The sequence below is a fragment of the Corythoichthys intestinalis genome, chromosome 20 (assembly GCF_030265065.1).
Source record: "Corythoichthys intestinalis isolate RoL2023-P3 chromosome 20, ASM3026506v1, whole genome shotgun sequence".
NCBI lineage: Eukaryota > Metazoa > Chordata > Actinopteri > Syngnathiformes > Syngnathidae > Corythoichthys > Corythoichthys intestinalis.
In genome coordinates, this window is record NC_080414.1 from 35918505 (window position 1) to 35934413 (window position 15909).

Here is a 15909-nt window from a genome sequence, read left to right on the forward strand (position 1 = left end):
GACCATGTATGTCAATTCTCTTGGCGCCAATGTATTTGGACTCCATTGATGCATATATAAGTAGTTGCCATTGACGGCCGTGGACGTCCAAATTTCCCATTCATTTCCAATGGCATTTACTTTGGTTAATGCCGTTGACGGCCATGTATGTCGATTCTCTTGGCGCCATTGTATTTGGACTCCATTGATGCATATGTAAGTCGATGCAATTGACAGCCGTGGACGTCCAAATTTCCCATTCATTTCCAATGGCATTTACTTTGGCTAATGCCGTTGATGGCCGTGTATGTCAATTCTATTGATGCCAATGTATTTGGATTCCATTGACGCATAGCCTATGTAAGTCGATGCCATTGATGGCCATGGACAACCAAATTTCCCATTCATTTTCAATGGCAAAAAAACAATGTCCCCAAATCAATAGGAAATGATATATAATAATATAATAATATATAATATATAATATTGATAATGATATCAATAGAACGTGTCCCCCAAATGTCCCCAAATGACCTCATATGACTAGGACATGACCTGATATGACAACGACACGCCCCCCAAATGTCCACAAATGACCTGATATGACCAGGAAAGGCCCCCCAAATGTCCCAAAATGACCTGATATGACAAGAAACGACCCCCCCAAATGTCCCCAAATGACCTGATACGACCAGGAAACGCCCCCCCCAAATGTCCCTAAATGACCTGATATTACCCCCCCATTAATTAATCCGCAAAATCAGCTGAATCATTAGTCCTTCTCATACAACAGTACGGTTGTATAGTGAAGAGGAATCCTTCCTCCGTACATATCACAGCGCCCTCTTCCTCAATGCAAGACCGAAGCCGGAGGTATGTCATTTTCGAAGCGCGGGATTCCAAAAATGTAATAAATACATCGATCGCTTCTTCACACATCCAAGTGGTCCATTTCATTCAGGAGCATAAAATACCGCCTGTATTATGAAATAAACATGCTTTTTCGTGCACATGCACTACCGAAAGATCACTTAGCTTCTGCTAAAACTCCTGTTTTAGACAGAAACTTCCTGGCTTCTGAAAATCACAATGTGCACCCACTCACCTCCTGTTCTCTCTTCTCACCCACTTCCCCTAATAGTTTCTTGCTATGGCTCTGCCTCAGCCTCTCCCTCCCAGCACTTGTGAGCTCTTCAATGGCTAATATTTATCTTAAAAAACTTGGGTTTTTCCTGGTTACCCTTCCGTTCAATACCCCTCCTACCGCTGATGTCTTTCTTCCATTCACTTTTTTTGGTTTCTGCAGCTCAGTAGTCTGTGTCATTGTTTTAACTCATGACCCAGAATGATAATTTCTCCTACAGTTGAAGACTTGCCTCTCTGCATTCAATAAAAAAAAATCTTCTGACTCTCTTAGAGATGTATTCTAAATTACTTCACTTTGCTTTTACTTTACCTGATCATCTATTCTTGACAAACATAAAGAAAGCCCTTTCAAAGCTCAAAAGCAGTCTGCTCATTCTGAAGGGAATTGATTTGCAACTAGCTTCCGGTGCTTTACTGACACGTGCGAACATACTACTGAATTCAACATCAAAAGAGACAGTCCTACATTTCTTTTGTACAGTGCGCCCAAATAGCAAACATGAACATTGATTGCGGCTACTTAAGTGACACATTTATTTATCTATAAGAAATACCTCCATGAAGTTGACTGGATTGGACGTCTAGCGCCATCAATGGCACTGAAAATAGAGCACTCACAACAGGACTTGATGGCATTTACAGGTCACTTTCAGTTATTTGAGGACATTTACAGACCTCCGTGAAGTTGGCCCGCCATTAGACGCAAATTTAGAGTGCTGGCAAAAAGTATTGGCACCACTACAATTCTGTCAGATATTACTCAATTTCTGCCATAAAATGATTGCAATTACAAATGCTTTGGTAGTAGTATCTTCATTTTTATCTTGCAATGAAACAACACAAAAGGGAATTGTACACTTTGTAAATATGAATGTGTGTGTGAATAAATTGAATTGAATTAAAATGAATGAAAAAAATTAATTAAATCATGATCATTTTACACAAAACTGAGCCGGACAAAAAAATGGGGCGGACAAAAGCATTGGCACCCTCAGCCTATTACTTGGTAGCGCAACCTTTTGACAAAATAAATGTGAGAACCGCTTTCTTAAAATGCTCTGCTGGAATTTTAGACCATTCTTCTTTGGCCAACTGCTCCAGGTCTCTGAGATTTGAAGGGTGCCTTCTTCAAACTGTCATTTTCAGATCTCTCCACAGGTGTTCTATGGGATTCAGGTCTGCACTCATTGCTGGCCACTTTAGAGGTCTCCAGTGCTTTCTCTCAAAACATTTTCTAGTGTTTTTTTAAGTGTGTTTTGGGTCATTGTCCTGCTGGAAGACCCATGACCTCTAAGGGAGACCCAGCTTTCTCACACTGGGCCCGACATTATGCTGCAAAATTTGTTGGTAGTCTTCAAACTTCATAATGCCATGCACAAGGTCAAGCAGTCCAGTGCCAGAGGCAGCAAAGCAACCCCAAAACATCAGGGAACCTCCCAAAACATCAGGGAACCTCCGCCATGTTTGACTGTGGGGACCGTGTTCTTTTCTTTGAAAGCCTCATTTCCCCCCCCTCTAAACTCTGTTGATGTCTTCTCCCAAAAAGCTCTACTTTTGTCTCATCTGACTAGAGAACATTCTTCCAAAACGTTTTTGGCTTTCTCAGGTAAGTTTTGGAAAACTCCAGCCTGGCTTTGTTATTTCTCTGGGTCAGAAGTGGGGTCTTCCTGGGTATCATACCATTGAGTCCCTTTTCATTCAGACGCCAATGGATATTATGAGTTGACACTGTTGTACCCTCGGACTGCGGGACAGCTTGAACTTGTTTGGATGTTAGTCGAGGTTTTTAATCCACCATTCTCACAATCTTTTGTTGAAATCTCTCGTCAATTTTTCTTTTCTGCCCACATCTAGGGAGGTTAGCCACAGTGCCATGGGCTTTACACTTATAGATGACACTGCGCACGGTAGACACAGGAACATTCAGGTCTTTGGAGATGGACTTGTAGCCTTGAGATTGCCCATGCACACAACTACTCACAATTTTGCTTCTCAAGTCCTCAGATAGTTCTTTGGTCTTCTTTCTTTTCTCCATGCTCAATGTGGTACACACAAGGACACAGGACAGAGGTTGAGTCAACTTTAATCCATTTTAACTGGCTGCAAGTGTGATTTAGTTATTGCCAACACCTGTTATGTGCCACAGGTAAGTAACAGGTGCTGTTAATTACACAAATTAGAGACGCATAATATGATTTTTCAAAGGGTGCCAATACTTTTGACCGGCCCCTTTTTGGAGTTTTGTTTAGAATGATAATTATTACATTTATTTGTGTTCTCATTTGTGTTTTTTCATTGCAAGCAAAATAAATGAAGATATTACTACCAAAGCATTTATAATTGCAATCATTTTCTGGGAGAAATTGAGCATTATCTGACATAATTGCAGTGGTGCCAATACTTTTGGCCAGCACTGTATATAAAAATGTCAAAAATCGTTTGTGTTACCTTTGTGCTGTGAGAAGTTTTGTTTGTGCTGCTATCATTTTTAACATACTTAACATACAACTTTTTACAGTACGAACAAACAAACGTGGCACAAACGATTTGACATCATTTTTATATACATTTCCAAATTTCTGAGGGGGGTGGGGGGACTTCACAGAGGTATAAGAAAGCTCACTTGGCTTTATGAGGACAAATAGCCACTCATGAAAAGCTACAATCTACATTGTAGCATATACATTTTAAGTATTTTGTCCATCATTTGTCATCCCCAACAAACAAAGCGAGTAGAAACCAAAGCAATGCTTACCGTCATGGTTGGGGTTGCCCAGTGTCCATGGCTCATCCGAGTCAAAATGTGTGTCTCCTCCAATTCCTGGCCCTGGGAAGTAGGCATGGGCCAGGAAGCCACCCTCACCGTCAAATGGGGAACTGTCACCATGGAAACCTGAGGCAAAAATGATTGTGATGTCCACATCTTTCTTGGTCCGCTCCAGTTCACTGTACGGCACAGCTTCAAAGCGCAGCGGCGTCACATTTTGCCAAACATCAAAGGCTCGCCGGATGGCATCATGCGTTTCCTCGGCACCGACTTTGGGTGTCACGTTCTTTATGCTGCAAAAAGACAACACACAAATTATTCAAGACTTTCAAAGTATGAATATCATGCAGCCATTGATTGATTGATCTCGGCCAGTGTTGCATGAGGTCAAGAGGCCGGCAACAATAAGTATCTGTATTTACTTTAAATATCACCATTTGTCTCATACAGCATTTCTGATAATTTAATGGGAGATAAATAACTGAAGTTCGCAGCAACATAAGCTTCTGCCATTTCACGCTCATTCAGGCATGCTTACACAGAACTACATGACGCAGTTTTTGAGCGGATGGCCCTGAGTCCAGCCTGCCAGCACTGATATGTTGCAGGTGTGGAGAGGATTGGACAATTTTCTACCTAGCAAATCTACTTTCTAATTAAGGCTTATCAACAGCCCACTGCCTGCTGAAAGCCCAAGTCAGGTTTGTCATGGCAGGGAAACCGCTCTCTGATTTATATGCTTTAGTGAAAATATTTGTCATGGTCTTAAAATTTGGTTTCACTCTGGGTTAGTTGCCAACAGCTTATGAGAAGATATGCATGCTTGCTGTTGTTGTTGCTGCTATCTGAAGACAAACTGATATTTTTAAGTACTGGTATAGACAGAGATTACCACAGAGTCGTTAAATGCAGTGGACCTTGAATTGTGAAATCACCAAAGCTTGCTGAAAACATCACCCATCAATTTTCACATCTAAAATGTTATGTGAGTAGCCTTCAGTGTCTGCAAAGTCTCCATTATCGATACATCCAGGTCAGGAAATAATTTGAGTGCTCTACGAAACACCTCATACACAGAAAAGCACGCTCTTTTCATCCTTTTGTTGTGATTTGAAATGAGTTTATCACTGGTAGACATCCAATCCATGTGTCAATCCATTCCCTATGGTCGTCAGTGGCAGTCAATGCCAGGCAATGAGTTGATTTTGGGCCATTTCACGTCACTTCATCTTGATTTTCGCTCACTGCCTTTTCCTTACGGGGTAGTTACAGGACACTTCCTGTTGATTTTGGGGCTTTCACAGGTCACTTCCGATTCATTTTGAGTTACTAAAAAGGAAGTGACTCAAGAATGTCCCCAAATGAATAACAAGCGACTCAAAATCAACAGGACGTAACTTGTAAATTTCCTAAAATGAATAGGAAGTGACCTGTAAATGCCAACAAGACATGCTCTGGTTTCAGTGCCATTGATGGCGCTATACGTCCAATCCAGTCAAAATGAATTGGATGTCGAGTGCCGTCAATGTCAGAAAGTGAGCTGATGGAGAAACGTTGATTTTGGTAGCAACCTGTTGGTTAAGGTGACCACTTCCATAAGGTCAAAATGGAGGACATATTAAAAAAAAAAAAAAATCTGACTTGCGGTGTATTTTCATCAACAATAAAGTTTTGACCTTATCAACAGTAAAGAATCTGCATTGGACAAGGTGATGATGCTGGAACTTTTGTTTGGTGCTGTTCCAGTGAGATTTACAAAGATGACTGCATGAAGAAAACGTCAAAATTCCCTCAGTCCTTGATGATATGGGGCTGCATGTCAGGCAAAGGCACTGGGGAGATGGCTGTGGTTAAACCTTCAATAAATTCACAATTTTAGACAGCTCTCTTATCCCTTCAGTTGAAAATATGTTTGTCATTTTCCAAGATGACAACGCATCATGCCACAGCGCTAAAACTTTTAAAGCATTCCTTGGAGACAGACTCATCCAGTGAATGTCATGGCCTGCAAATAGCCCAGATCTCAACCCTATTTAAAACCTGTGCTGAAAATTGAAAAAAAAAAAAAAAGGTCCACAGCAAGGTTCTGACACGCAAGGATGAACTGGCAATTGGAATCAAAGAGAGTTGGCACCAAATTGATGAAGAATGCTCATCAAGACCATGCCTCAGAGACTGCAAGCTGACCTAAAATCCAGAGGTGGTGCTCCTAAATACTAGAGTTTTGATTGTTATTTCTTTGTTTGTTTCTCATGATTCCATTTTTTTTTTCCTCAGAATGGAGTGATTCTATACATATTTCCATGCACTTGCTCTATAAAAGTACCATTTATTGACCACCACAATGTTTTTTATTCATTTCTTTTAGTGTTTCTGAATGCTAAAGAGTTGCACTTTTGAACTAATTCTTTATTTTTTTTCAAGCTTTTTACCTGAGGTTGTTCTACATGATCAAATGTCTGAGCAAGTGCTCGTCCGAGACTGGTGATTCCATACTTTTTGCTAGGGGTTGTAGTAGCAAAACCATGCTTTTGCAATAGGATAGCATAAATGCTAAAACAGACAGGGAGAAAATCTATGGCATGTACCAAAACAAAACTCATTTTGTTGAAGCGTGAATATTAAAGATAAGGCTTCTATTTAAAAAATGAACTTATGTCTTTTCAAAACTAAGTAGAATTTCAAATTTCAATAGAACAAGAAGAGTAATGGAAGAATATTTCTATTCTATCCACTAAAATTGGACGGATACAACAAGCAAGTCGTCTGCCCGAATATGTGTCCTTGTTCAATATAATAAAAAACAGCAGGACCAACAAATGTTGCAAGTTGATTAAGACCAAAAGTTGGCTCAGCTGATTCCAGAACCATATGTGCATCCCATTTCAAGGACAGAAAATAAGTTAAGTGCAAAATACAAGTGGCTGCAAATTGCCAAACAAAGGAATTCAACCCCGTCTAAGGCTATATCAAATATTTAACTCCATGTTGTGAGGTGATAATTACTCTTGTTGCATTTCATGTGCTATAATAGTACTTGCACGCTGGGAAAACAGTAGGGATGCCAAAGCTAATTAGGGCCACCCAACAGCACATACTGTATGCAGCTACAGTGAAAAAAAACACACACTGGGTAGCCATACATTAATTATGCGTTTTTAAATCCCAGCTTTTATTTTTTGATGATTATTTAACAAGCTTGAAAGCAAAAGACGGATATTTTAAGGTGGTGACATACAGTGCCTTGCAAAAGTATTCGGCCCCCATGAACCTTGCAACCTTTCGCCACATTTCAGGCTTCAAACATAAAGATATAAAATTTTAATTTTTTGTCAAGAATCAACAACAAGTGGGACACAATCGTAAAGTGGAACAAAATTTATTGGATAATTTAAACTTTTTTAACAAATAAAAATCTGAAAAGTGGGGCGTGCAATATTATTCGCCCCCCTTGCGTTAATACTTTGTAGCGCCACCTTTTGCTCCAATTACAGCTGCAAGTCGCTTGGGGTATGTTTCTATCAGTTTTGCACATCGAGAGACTGACATTCTTGCCCATTCTTCCTTGCAAAACAGCTCGAGCTCAGTGAGGTTGGATGGAGAGTGTTTGTGAACAGCAGTCTTCAGCTCTTTCCACAGATTCTCGATTGGATTCAGGTCTGGACTTTGACTTGGCCATTCTAACACCTGGATAAGTTTATTTTTGAACCATTCCATTTTAGATTTGGCTTTATGTTTTGGATCATTGTCCTAATGGAAGATAAATCTCCGTCCCAGTCTGAGGTCTTGTGCAGATACCAACAGGTTTTCTTCCAGAATGTTCCTGTAGTTGTCTGCATCCATCTTCCCGTCAATTTTAACCCTCTTCCCTGTCCCTGCTGAAGAAAAGCAGGCCCAAACCATGATGCTGCCACCACCATGTTTGACAGTGGGGATGGTGTGTTCAGGGTGATGAGCTGTGTTGCTTTTACGCCAAACATATAGTTTTGCATTGTGCCAAAAAGTTCAATTTTGGTTTCATCCGACCAGAGCACCTTCTTCCACATGTTTGGTGTGTCTCCCAGGTGGCTTGTAGCAAACTTTAAACGAGACTTTTTATGAATATCTTTGAGAAATGGCTTTCTTCTTGCCACTCTTCCATAAAGGCCAGATTTGTGCAGTGTACGACTGATTGTTGTCCTATGGACAGACTCTCCCACCTCAGCTGTAGATCTCTGCAGTTCATCCAGAGAGATCATGGGCCTCTTGGCTGCATCTCTGATCAGTTTTCTCCTTGTTTGAGAAGAAAGTTTGGAAGGACGGCCGGGTCTTGGTAGATTTGCAGTGGTCTGATGCTCCTTCCATTTCAATATGATGGCTTGCACAGTGCTCCTTGAGATGTTTAAAGCTTGGGAAATCTTTTTGTATCCAAATCCGGCTTTAAACTTCTCCACAACAGTATCTCGGACCTGCCTGGTGTGTTCCTTGGTTTTCATAATGCTCTCTGCACTTTAAACAGAACCCTGAGACTATCACAGAGCAGGTGCTTTTATACGGAGACTTAATTACACACAGGTGGATTCTATTTATCATCATCGGTCATTTAGGACAACATTGGATCATTCAGAGATCCTCACTGAATTTCTGGAGTGAGTTTGCTGCACTGAAAGTAAAGGGGCCGAATAATATTGCACGCCCCACTTTTCAGTTTATTTGTTAAAAAAGTTTAAATTATCCAATAAATGTTTTTCCACTTCACGGTTGTGTCCCACTTGTTGTTGATTCTTGACAAAAAAATTAAATTTCATATCTTTATGTTTGAAGCCTGAAATGTGGCGAAAGGTTGCAAGATTCAAGGGGGCCGAATACTTTTGCAAGGCACTGTAACCATGACCAAAGTTTGAATCAAACCAACAGCTGGTAGGAAATTAAAGATTAATTTGCACAAACAATTGATTTATTTTTATGTTGTTAATCAGTGTTTTCGTCAACAATGATGACAACGAAAATATTTCGTTGAGGAACAATTTTTTTCATGACAATGACGTGACGGGCTAAAAATGTGGCTGGGGAGACTTGAACATAACGAGGTGAATGCCAATTTTCGTCTGACAAGACGAAAATGCTACATCTTTTTCTGTCATATGTTCACAATGCGTGACATTTTCATAATGTACGTGGAGTAGGGCTGGCGATATGGCCTAAAGTACGTATCACGGTAAATTGAGCAGACTTACTTCGATAACAATAAATGACGATAAATTCGCCCAAGCTGACTGTTCTATAATTTGAAAATCTGAATCAGTTCGTGAAATACAAATGAGCTGTTTCTCGTTGATTTATTTACAAGATTTCAATTTAGAGCTAGTGTGAAAGTGCCCTAATGAGTATTTTTGTCCAAAAGACGAAGACTAAGACAAAAATAAAAAGGGCTAAATGCAAAACTCTTTGTTCTGATTGGCTGTTGGCGAGTGTCTGTGCCTGTGGAGAAGTCTTTAAATGCCGCCGCCGTTTTCCATCCTACGTTTAATATGGTGAGACAACTTAACTGTACTCTACTGCTTGGTGGCAAACATATTTTCAGTGTCAATGTTAGAAGACGAAGAAAAAGAACCCACTGCATTCACTACTTGCATTGCAGCAGTTTGACAGTTCGAGGCAAAGCTGACTAAGCCAAGTACACAGCCTTATAGAACCCTTACGAATATGCGCAAAAGAGCAAATACACTTTCAAAATCCTTCGATCCCATTACATAACCCTAATCTACCTCTAACTTTCCACCGGGGATTCCTCCTCTTCTTGCAGCTCATCTCTTACTGTAACTGCTGCTGGTTGTCTTTACTTCCTTCCTCAGTATCATTTCCACATATCTACTCTTGCACCATTAGCTTGATCTGCACCATCGCAAATGAAACGAAGGTTTTTTAAAATCACTTTCTGAATTGAAGTAAGTCCCTATATAATCAGAAATGAAATCCTGAAATAGCAATAGCTTCAGCAATTCCACCATGCATGATATACAGTCCCAAAACAGCTGCATGTCTAATCTAATATTAGCCACTGATTTATCCTCAAAGTAGACAAAAACTATTAAGGATTGTCCTATGAAAGATAAAGCCAGAGAGCAAGCCACACAATAAACAGAAGTGGTTTTACAAATTGCGGGCTAAGTAACACAACCCTAAATCCCGCCTTAATGCAAGATTGAACTTGCACTGACCTTCATGTTTTTCAGCTTATTTGTTGTTACAGAAGTCCACATTGAGTATAACCTGGCATGTCAGATTGATTTTTCCATATATCCGCTTTGAATATACAGGTTGTCCCTGGGTTAAAAACAAGTTTCTACGCTGGCGATATAACCTGGAATAAACCTTTTAAAGTACCCCTTAAAACTCAAAATAATTATCCAAAAACATGTATTATACTAGAGCTGAAACGAATACTTGAGCAACTCGAGTAACTCGAGTTTAAAAACTGATCCGAGTAATCTTATTCACCTCGAGTAATTGTTGAATTTTGACAGCTCTAAGCATCACATTTTGCCTGGACTACTTTTAATGCGGGACAACGCGCTGATGTCACGTGCGTAGAGGAAGAAGCAATTTAAAAAAAAAAAAAAAAAAATTACTGCAGTCGACAGCCGCTACAAATGATGCCGACGTTGCTAAAAACTAGCCCGCATGTTGCTACGGTGGTAGCAGGTAGCGTCTGATGCGTCGCATAGAGATCACATGTATGTTGAACTAGATGCGAACTCACAGAGTCAGTGGCATTAGTAAACAGCCGCTATCTTAAAGCAGTAGACTCCTAAGCGCTAATAAATAAGATTAACGTTACTGTCACTTGCTCACGTAACCTTAGCCCTGCGGAGGGCTAGGTTTCTATTAATTATGACCACTGTCGATGTGTGGCTAACGTGTCATAACGTGGCTTTATTTAATCTGTGAAAACATAGCATTGTAGAGTGATGAGGGTGTAAAATAAAAACGTAATAATACTAACTGTCAATTTTAGCTCAGTAGTCATTGCTGGATAAAACACCAAGTAGCACTGGTCCCTGATGTGCTCCAATACAGCAGGTATCATACATTTATTTTGAACACTGAAAAAACTCAAAATCCTACCAGGACTTACAGTTTCGACTAACTTAAAACTTAACTAGAACTTAAAAATAGCTTGACACAAATAGAAATTCAATTGAAACACGTGGGAAAAACACCTGACTTTTAAGTGATCTGTGTTATCAAGCGTAATGGCATTTTTAGGTAAGAGATATATATGTATTTATAAGATAAAAAAGTTTTTGGAGTGAAAGCAGTGAATTAGTTTTTTTTTTTATTCCAGTTACATCTGAGTTGCAATTGTTGACTGTTTTCAACAATGTACATTGAAAATAAAGACATTGATTGACTGAAAATGGTTCAATATTAGAGTAAATGTCTTGTTTTCTCATGTATATTTATAATTGCTCTTCACCTAAAAATATATGTTTTTCCCGATTACTCGATTAATCGATAGAATTTTCAGTCGATTACTCGATTACTAAAATATTCGATATCCGAGCCCTATACTATACATCATTGTACTGTCCTCGCAAAGATGTTGGAGCTAAGTCCTGGCTTGATAGCGAGCCTGGCTCCGAAATGACGATGTCAGATGTCCGTGTGGTTTGCTGATGTGGCACACAGTTAAAATCAAAGTAGTAGTTTTATTATTTTGTTGTGTCTACAATGTGATTCACCATATGTTTAAAATGTTTCATTTTATTTCATTGGGTTTCGGAAAATATATACAGACGTTTCAGCCTGAAAAAAAAATTGTACTGACCGATTTTAGCCAGCAGGTGTCAGCGTTCGCCGCTTGGCGTGAATGGGCTATGGGAAGTCGCATTTAGGGAGCGAATAAGAAATAGCCGTCTGAGCACTTGTACAGCCAGGCCAGACGAACGTTGTGTTGAAAAGTATTTTCTTGTGTTACAGGTGAGAAAAATGCTAGAATTTGACTGTGTATATTAGCAAATTACTTTATTTTGGACTGATTGGGATGTAGTTTGTGTTTAGTTATTGGGATGTAGTTTGTGTGTAGTTATAGTTTAAAAATGTGTTAGTTTAGTGTGTTAGTGAATAAATGCAGAGCTGCTTGTGGGGACGAGCGGAAGACGAGTGAATGCGAGTAGTGTTTACAATGAAAAAGTTAAATATGTTCTGTCACAGATATTTGTGTTTGTTAATAATATAATTATACAAGAGTTCTTATTTTAGTGTGAAGAATAAGAAATACCCGTCTGAGCACTTGTACAGCCACGCCAGACGAACGTTGTGTTAAAAAGTATTTACTTGTGTTACTGTGTACAAGAAAAAGGAAAATAAAATAAATGTGTAGCGACAGACCTATGCATTTCGTCTTTGTCTGCACCACGCTACACTGACGTTAATTCAGTTGCTCATGGCATTAACACATGCAGTTTGAAACTAGAACAAAAATTAAATTAAATCAGTCAAATCTTTAATGACAACATTTCAAATCTGCATTGATTTTTAGCTGCTGATACAGCAATAACAACCCACACAAACGATTAGCATGTATCAGCTAGCGTCCGCACATCATCAATAACAATCACATAAACTCGCTCCAAGTATTTGACCACAACTGAAAGCGCACGATAAACAGTACAAAAGGTGATATGTGTGTACATACCATAATTTTCGGACTATAAGACGCTACTTTTCATTTTGAGTCCTGCGGCTTATAGTCCAGTGCAGCGTATTTGATGATTTATTTGGGTTAATTGGTAACACTTTATTTGACAGTGGCATCATAAGACAATCAGAATTACGATACGATACTATCATGGGCATTACTGAATGCTTATGACAGATGTCATTAACTCATTCACTCCCAGCCATTTTCACCAGAGCAAGGCCCTTCGCTCCCGGCCGTCATTTTGACTGATTTTGCAAGGCCCACAGAAAATTCTGTTCCATTGCTATATAAACATGGAACCCACAAAAAGAAAGATTAGACTCTCTTCTTTCAGCAGAAAAACAAATTAAGTTTATATCTTTTTCCATTCTTTAGAAATCAGCATTAGAAAATAGCTTCGTTTGAGCAATTTTCCAATTTCTGATGAAAAAACGGAGAAAATGAGCTTTTTGTAAACGCATGCATTTCAAACATAAGTCTGACTTTAACACGGCTATTTTTTGCTTCAGTGACATCCCAAACATCTGTTTGTAATGTTTTTCTTTTACAAAATAACATGAACAACCAGCCAAATAGAGCTTTTGATAGCAAAGTAGCAATTTATTCACACACGACTACTGAGAGATGACGGTTTGTCGCCGAGATGACGGCGTTGTCGCCACTTCAGCCGTGTAAACTTTTCCCTCATCGTTGTCTGTCTCACAAAGATGGATTATTTTTGCGTTTCTGCGGGGTCTGCTTGGCGAGCCGCTTTACTGAGAGTCTCATTCGTTTTGTGCAGTCGTCCAACGCCTGGCCTTCCAGGCGTCCTCTTGTTGTTTTGTTCGGTCGGAGCGCCGCCTGGCATCGTGCCGGCAGCGCTCCGACCATGCTGCCCGGCCGTTCACTGCTGTTGAATCGGGTTGCGTGGTCTTGCAAAATGCGCTGCTGCCCTCCAATGGCCAGTTTTATTGCTTTAAAAGGGGTTTGGAGTGTTGTTCTTTGTTTCTCAGATACAGTGGAAGGTATATATGCTTCTTATTAAAAAAAAAACACAAAAGACGTATAAATACGTTTTTGGGACAGTGAAGCATTTAAAAATAGAACGTATTTATACGTTTCCGGGAGCAAATGAGTTAAGTTTGATTCATTAAATTATGTCACTAACTCCATTCATGTCCAGCTTGGATCTTTTACATCCATTCAAAAGTGAGATAATTTGCCGGATAACACAAAATGACATTTGTTATAAGCATTCATTAATGCCCATTACAGTGTCATGTCATAATTATGATTGTCTACTGACACTCTTATGGTGCCACTGTCAAATAAAGTGTTACCAAATACCATAACTAGTAGTTAATGAAACAACTCAAACAATAACTGAAGAAATAAATACCACTGAACATGAATTTTGATTGTTATTTACATCTGTAGAGCTGCAATGCATGCTAGGAGGCATGTTGGACGGCAACAGTGTTGACAGCAGGTGGCAGCAGAGGTCGACTGTCTCCCCCAAGGGAGCAGTGATGGCCAAACGAAGCTTCTTGAAGCAATGAAGCTTTGCAGCCAATTGGTTAAAAGCTTCATGGTGGTTCATTTGGTCTTATGACAGTCGTATGATGCCACTGTCAATTTAAGTGTTACCGGTGAATATGTTTTGGTGTAAATATCCCATAATACAGTGAAAACAGCTGCGGCAAATGGTCCAGTGCGGCTTATCAATGAACAAATGCCGTTTTTGTGCTAAATTTGAAGGGTGTGGCTTATAGTTAGGTGTGCCTTATAGTGCGAAAATTACGGTATACGTGTTGCCTCTGTGGCTGCTTCACAAGCAACAGATGTGCTTTCTTTCCTCTGTCTCTCTCACTCGGCTTTGCAACTTCTTGGTGGGAGCAAAAACGCTCTTCATCGTGTGCGCAAATACATTCTTCTTCATGTGTACATGCGCTCTTTCCAACATGTGGAAGTACTACCTACTCTAGGCTTCCTGCGCCAAAATAAAAGCATGCATCACAAAACAAAAGTCAACATTATTAAAAAAAAACAAGTAAAGACAAAATGGCGGACGAGACTCCGCAAGTCCAAATCATGTAAGTCGGGTGCGCATGCGCACATTGTGATGTTCAAATGATATATTGTCCAAGCCTAGTACATGTTAGATTCTTTTGTGCGACATGCAAAAATGGGGAGTGTGTTTTTTTTGGTGTGTATGGAGAGATTTCCACATTTGCACTCACCTGTATGTGATATATTTGTGTTGCCACTTTTGTCCTGTGAGGGCGTACCGCCGTTTCCTGACGGTGAATTTTGATACGCCTGCTATCTGGTCAGGAACACCACATCTGGGCTTCTTCATCCATCTGCAGGAAGGAGTAGAGGACTGTTATTATGAACGAAACATATTAAAATCAAATGAGGTTTGTGACAAAAAAAAGACAATAAACAGAGAGGACTGTGTTGGAAAGAGCATTTAAGGAAATTTGGTTAAGTTCCATTTATCCTCAACTTTATAGACCACTGGAGCTCTATGTACAGTACCAAGGGTGTAAATCACCATTTTCATGATGATACGCTCCCATATCGATTCTTTGGATATGATATGTCGATCTTACCAAAGTTTGCCACCATTCGATTTAAATCGATTGAAGGTCCTCGAACAATTTACTACGATAATATGTACACATTTAACTAGTGCTGGAATGAGTAATCGATTAACTCGAGCTTCGACTCAAATTTTGCTGCATCAAGGATTTGTTTAATTAGAGAGACATTGTGCTGGTTTGTTTTGAAAGTGTTGCATTTAGTTTTATTGATTTGAGTGGATACACAGCTCACTAGTGGCAACAGTACATATGCCATAACTCGTCTGACACGGCTGAACCCAGCTGCTCCCTGTTAAGACCAACATAAGGTATCCTGAAGACCGCATGGCGCGCTGAGTGTTGTGTACTTCCGCTTTACTTCACATATTTCAATAATCGGAATTTGGATGTTTGTGAATCGTTCTCGAATCTTCCACGGCCGAATCGCGAATAATCTAAGAATCGGAAATTTTGCACACCTCTAACGGCTACTAATATATGTTGGTGTATTGTGTAATATTTTATGTTACTAATGATTTAATATGCATAGTTGATAACTGTCCAGTCAACATTTTGAGTTCCACAACAATTCTGTTTTATTGTGTTATGTACTGTATATATTAGGCATAAGGTGTACATTTAACAAAACAAAATAATTACTGGGGGAAAGCAGGTGCTGGCAGATTTGCATTTGGGATGGAATGCATAGCTGATGCTACAACAATCTACGATTTACTGGCAAGCGGGGTGGCCAGTGGGGTGGCCAA

The 15909-nt window shown here is 39.6% G+C and overlaps 1 protein-coding gene across 1 annotated transcript in view; it reads right to left on the minus strand.

Annotated features, from left to right (window-relative positions):
* The window catches only part of LOC130908369 (matrix metalloproteinase-16-like), a 148414-nt gene that overhangs the window by 81522 nt on the left and 50983 nt on the right, over nucleotides 1–15909 (minus strand). The window contains exons 3-4 of the mRNA XM_057823737.1: nucleotides 14798–14920; nucleotides 3881–4185 (exon numbers count right to left, since the gene is read on the minus strand). Of these exons, the coding sequence (XP_057679720.1) occupies nucleotides 3881–4185; nucleotides 14798–14920 (428 nt within the window). The remainder of the gene's footprint in view (nucleotides 1–3880; nucleotides 4186–14797; nucleotides 14921–15909) is intronic.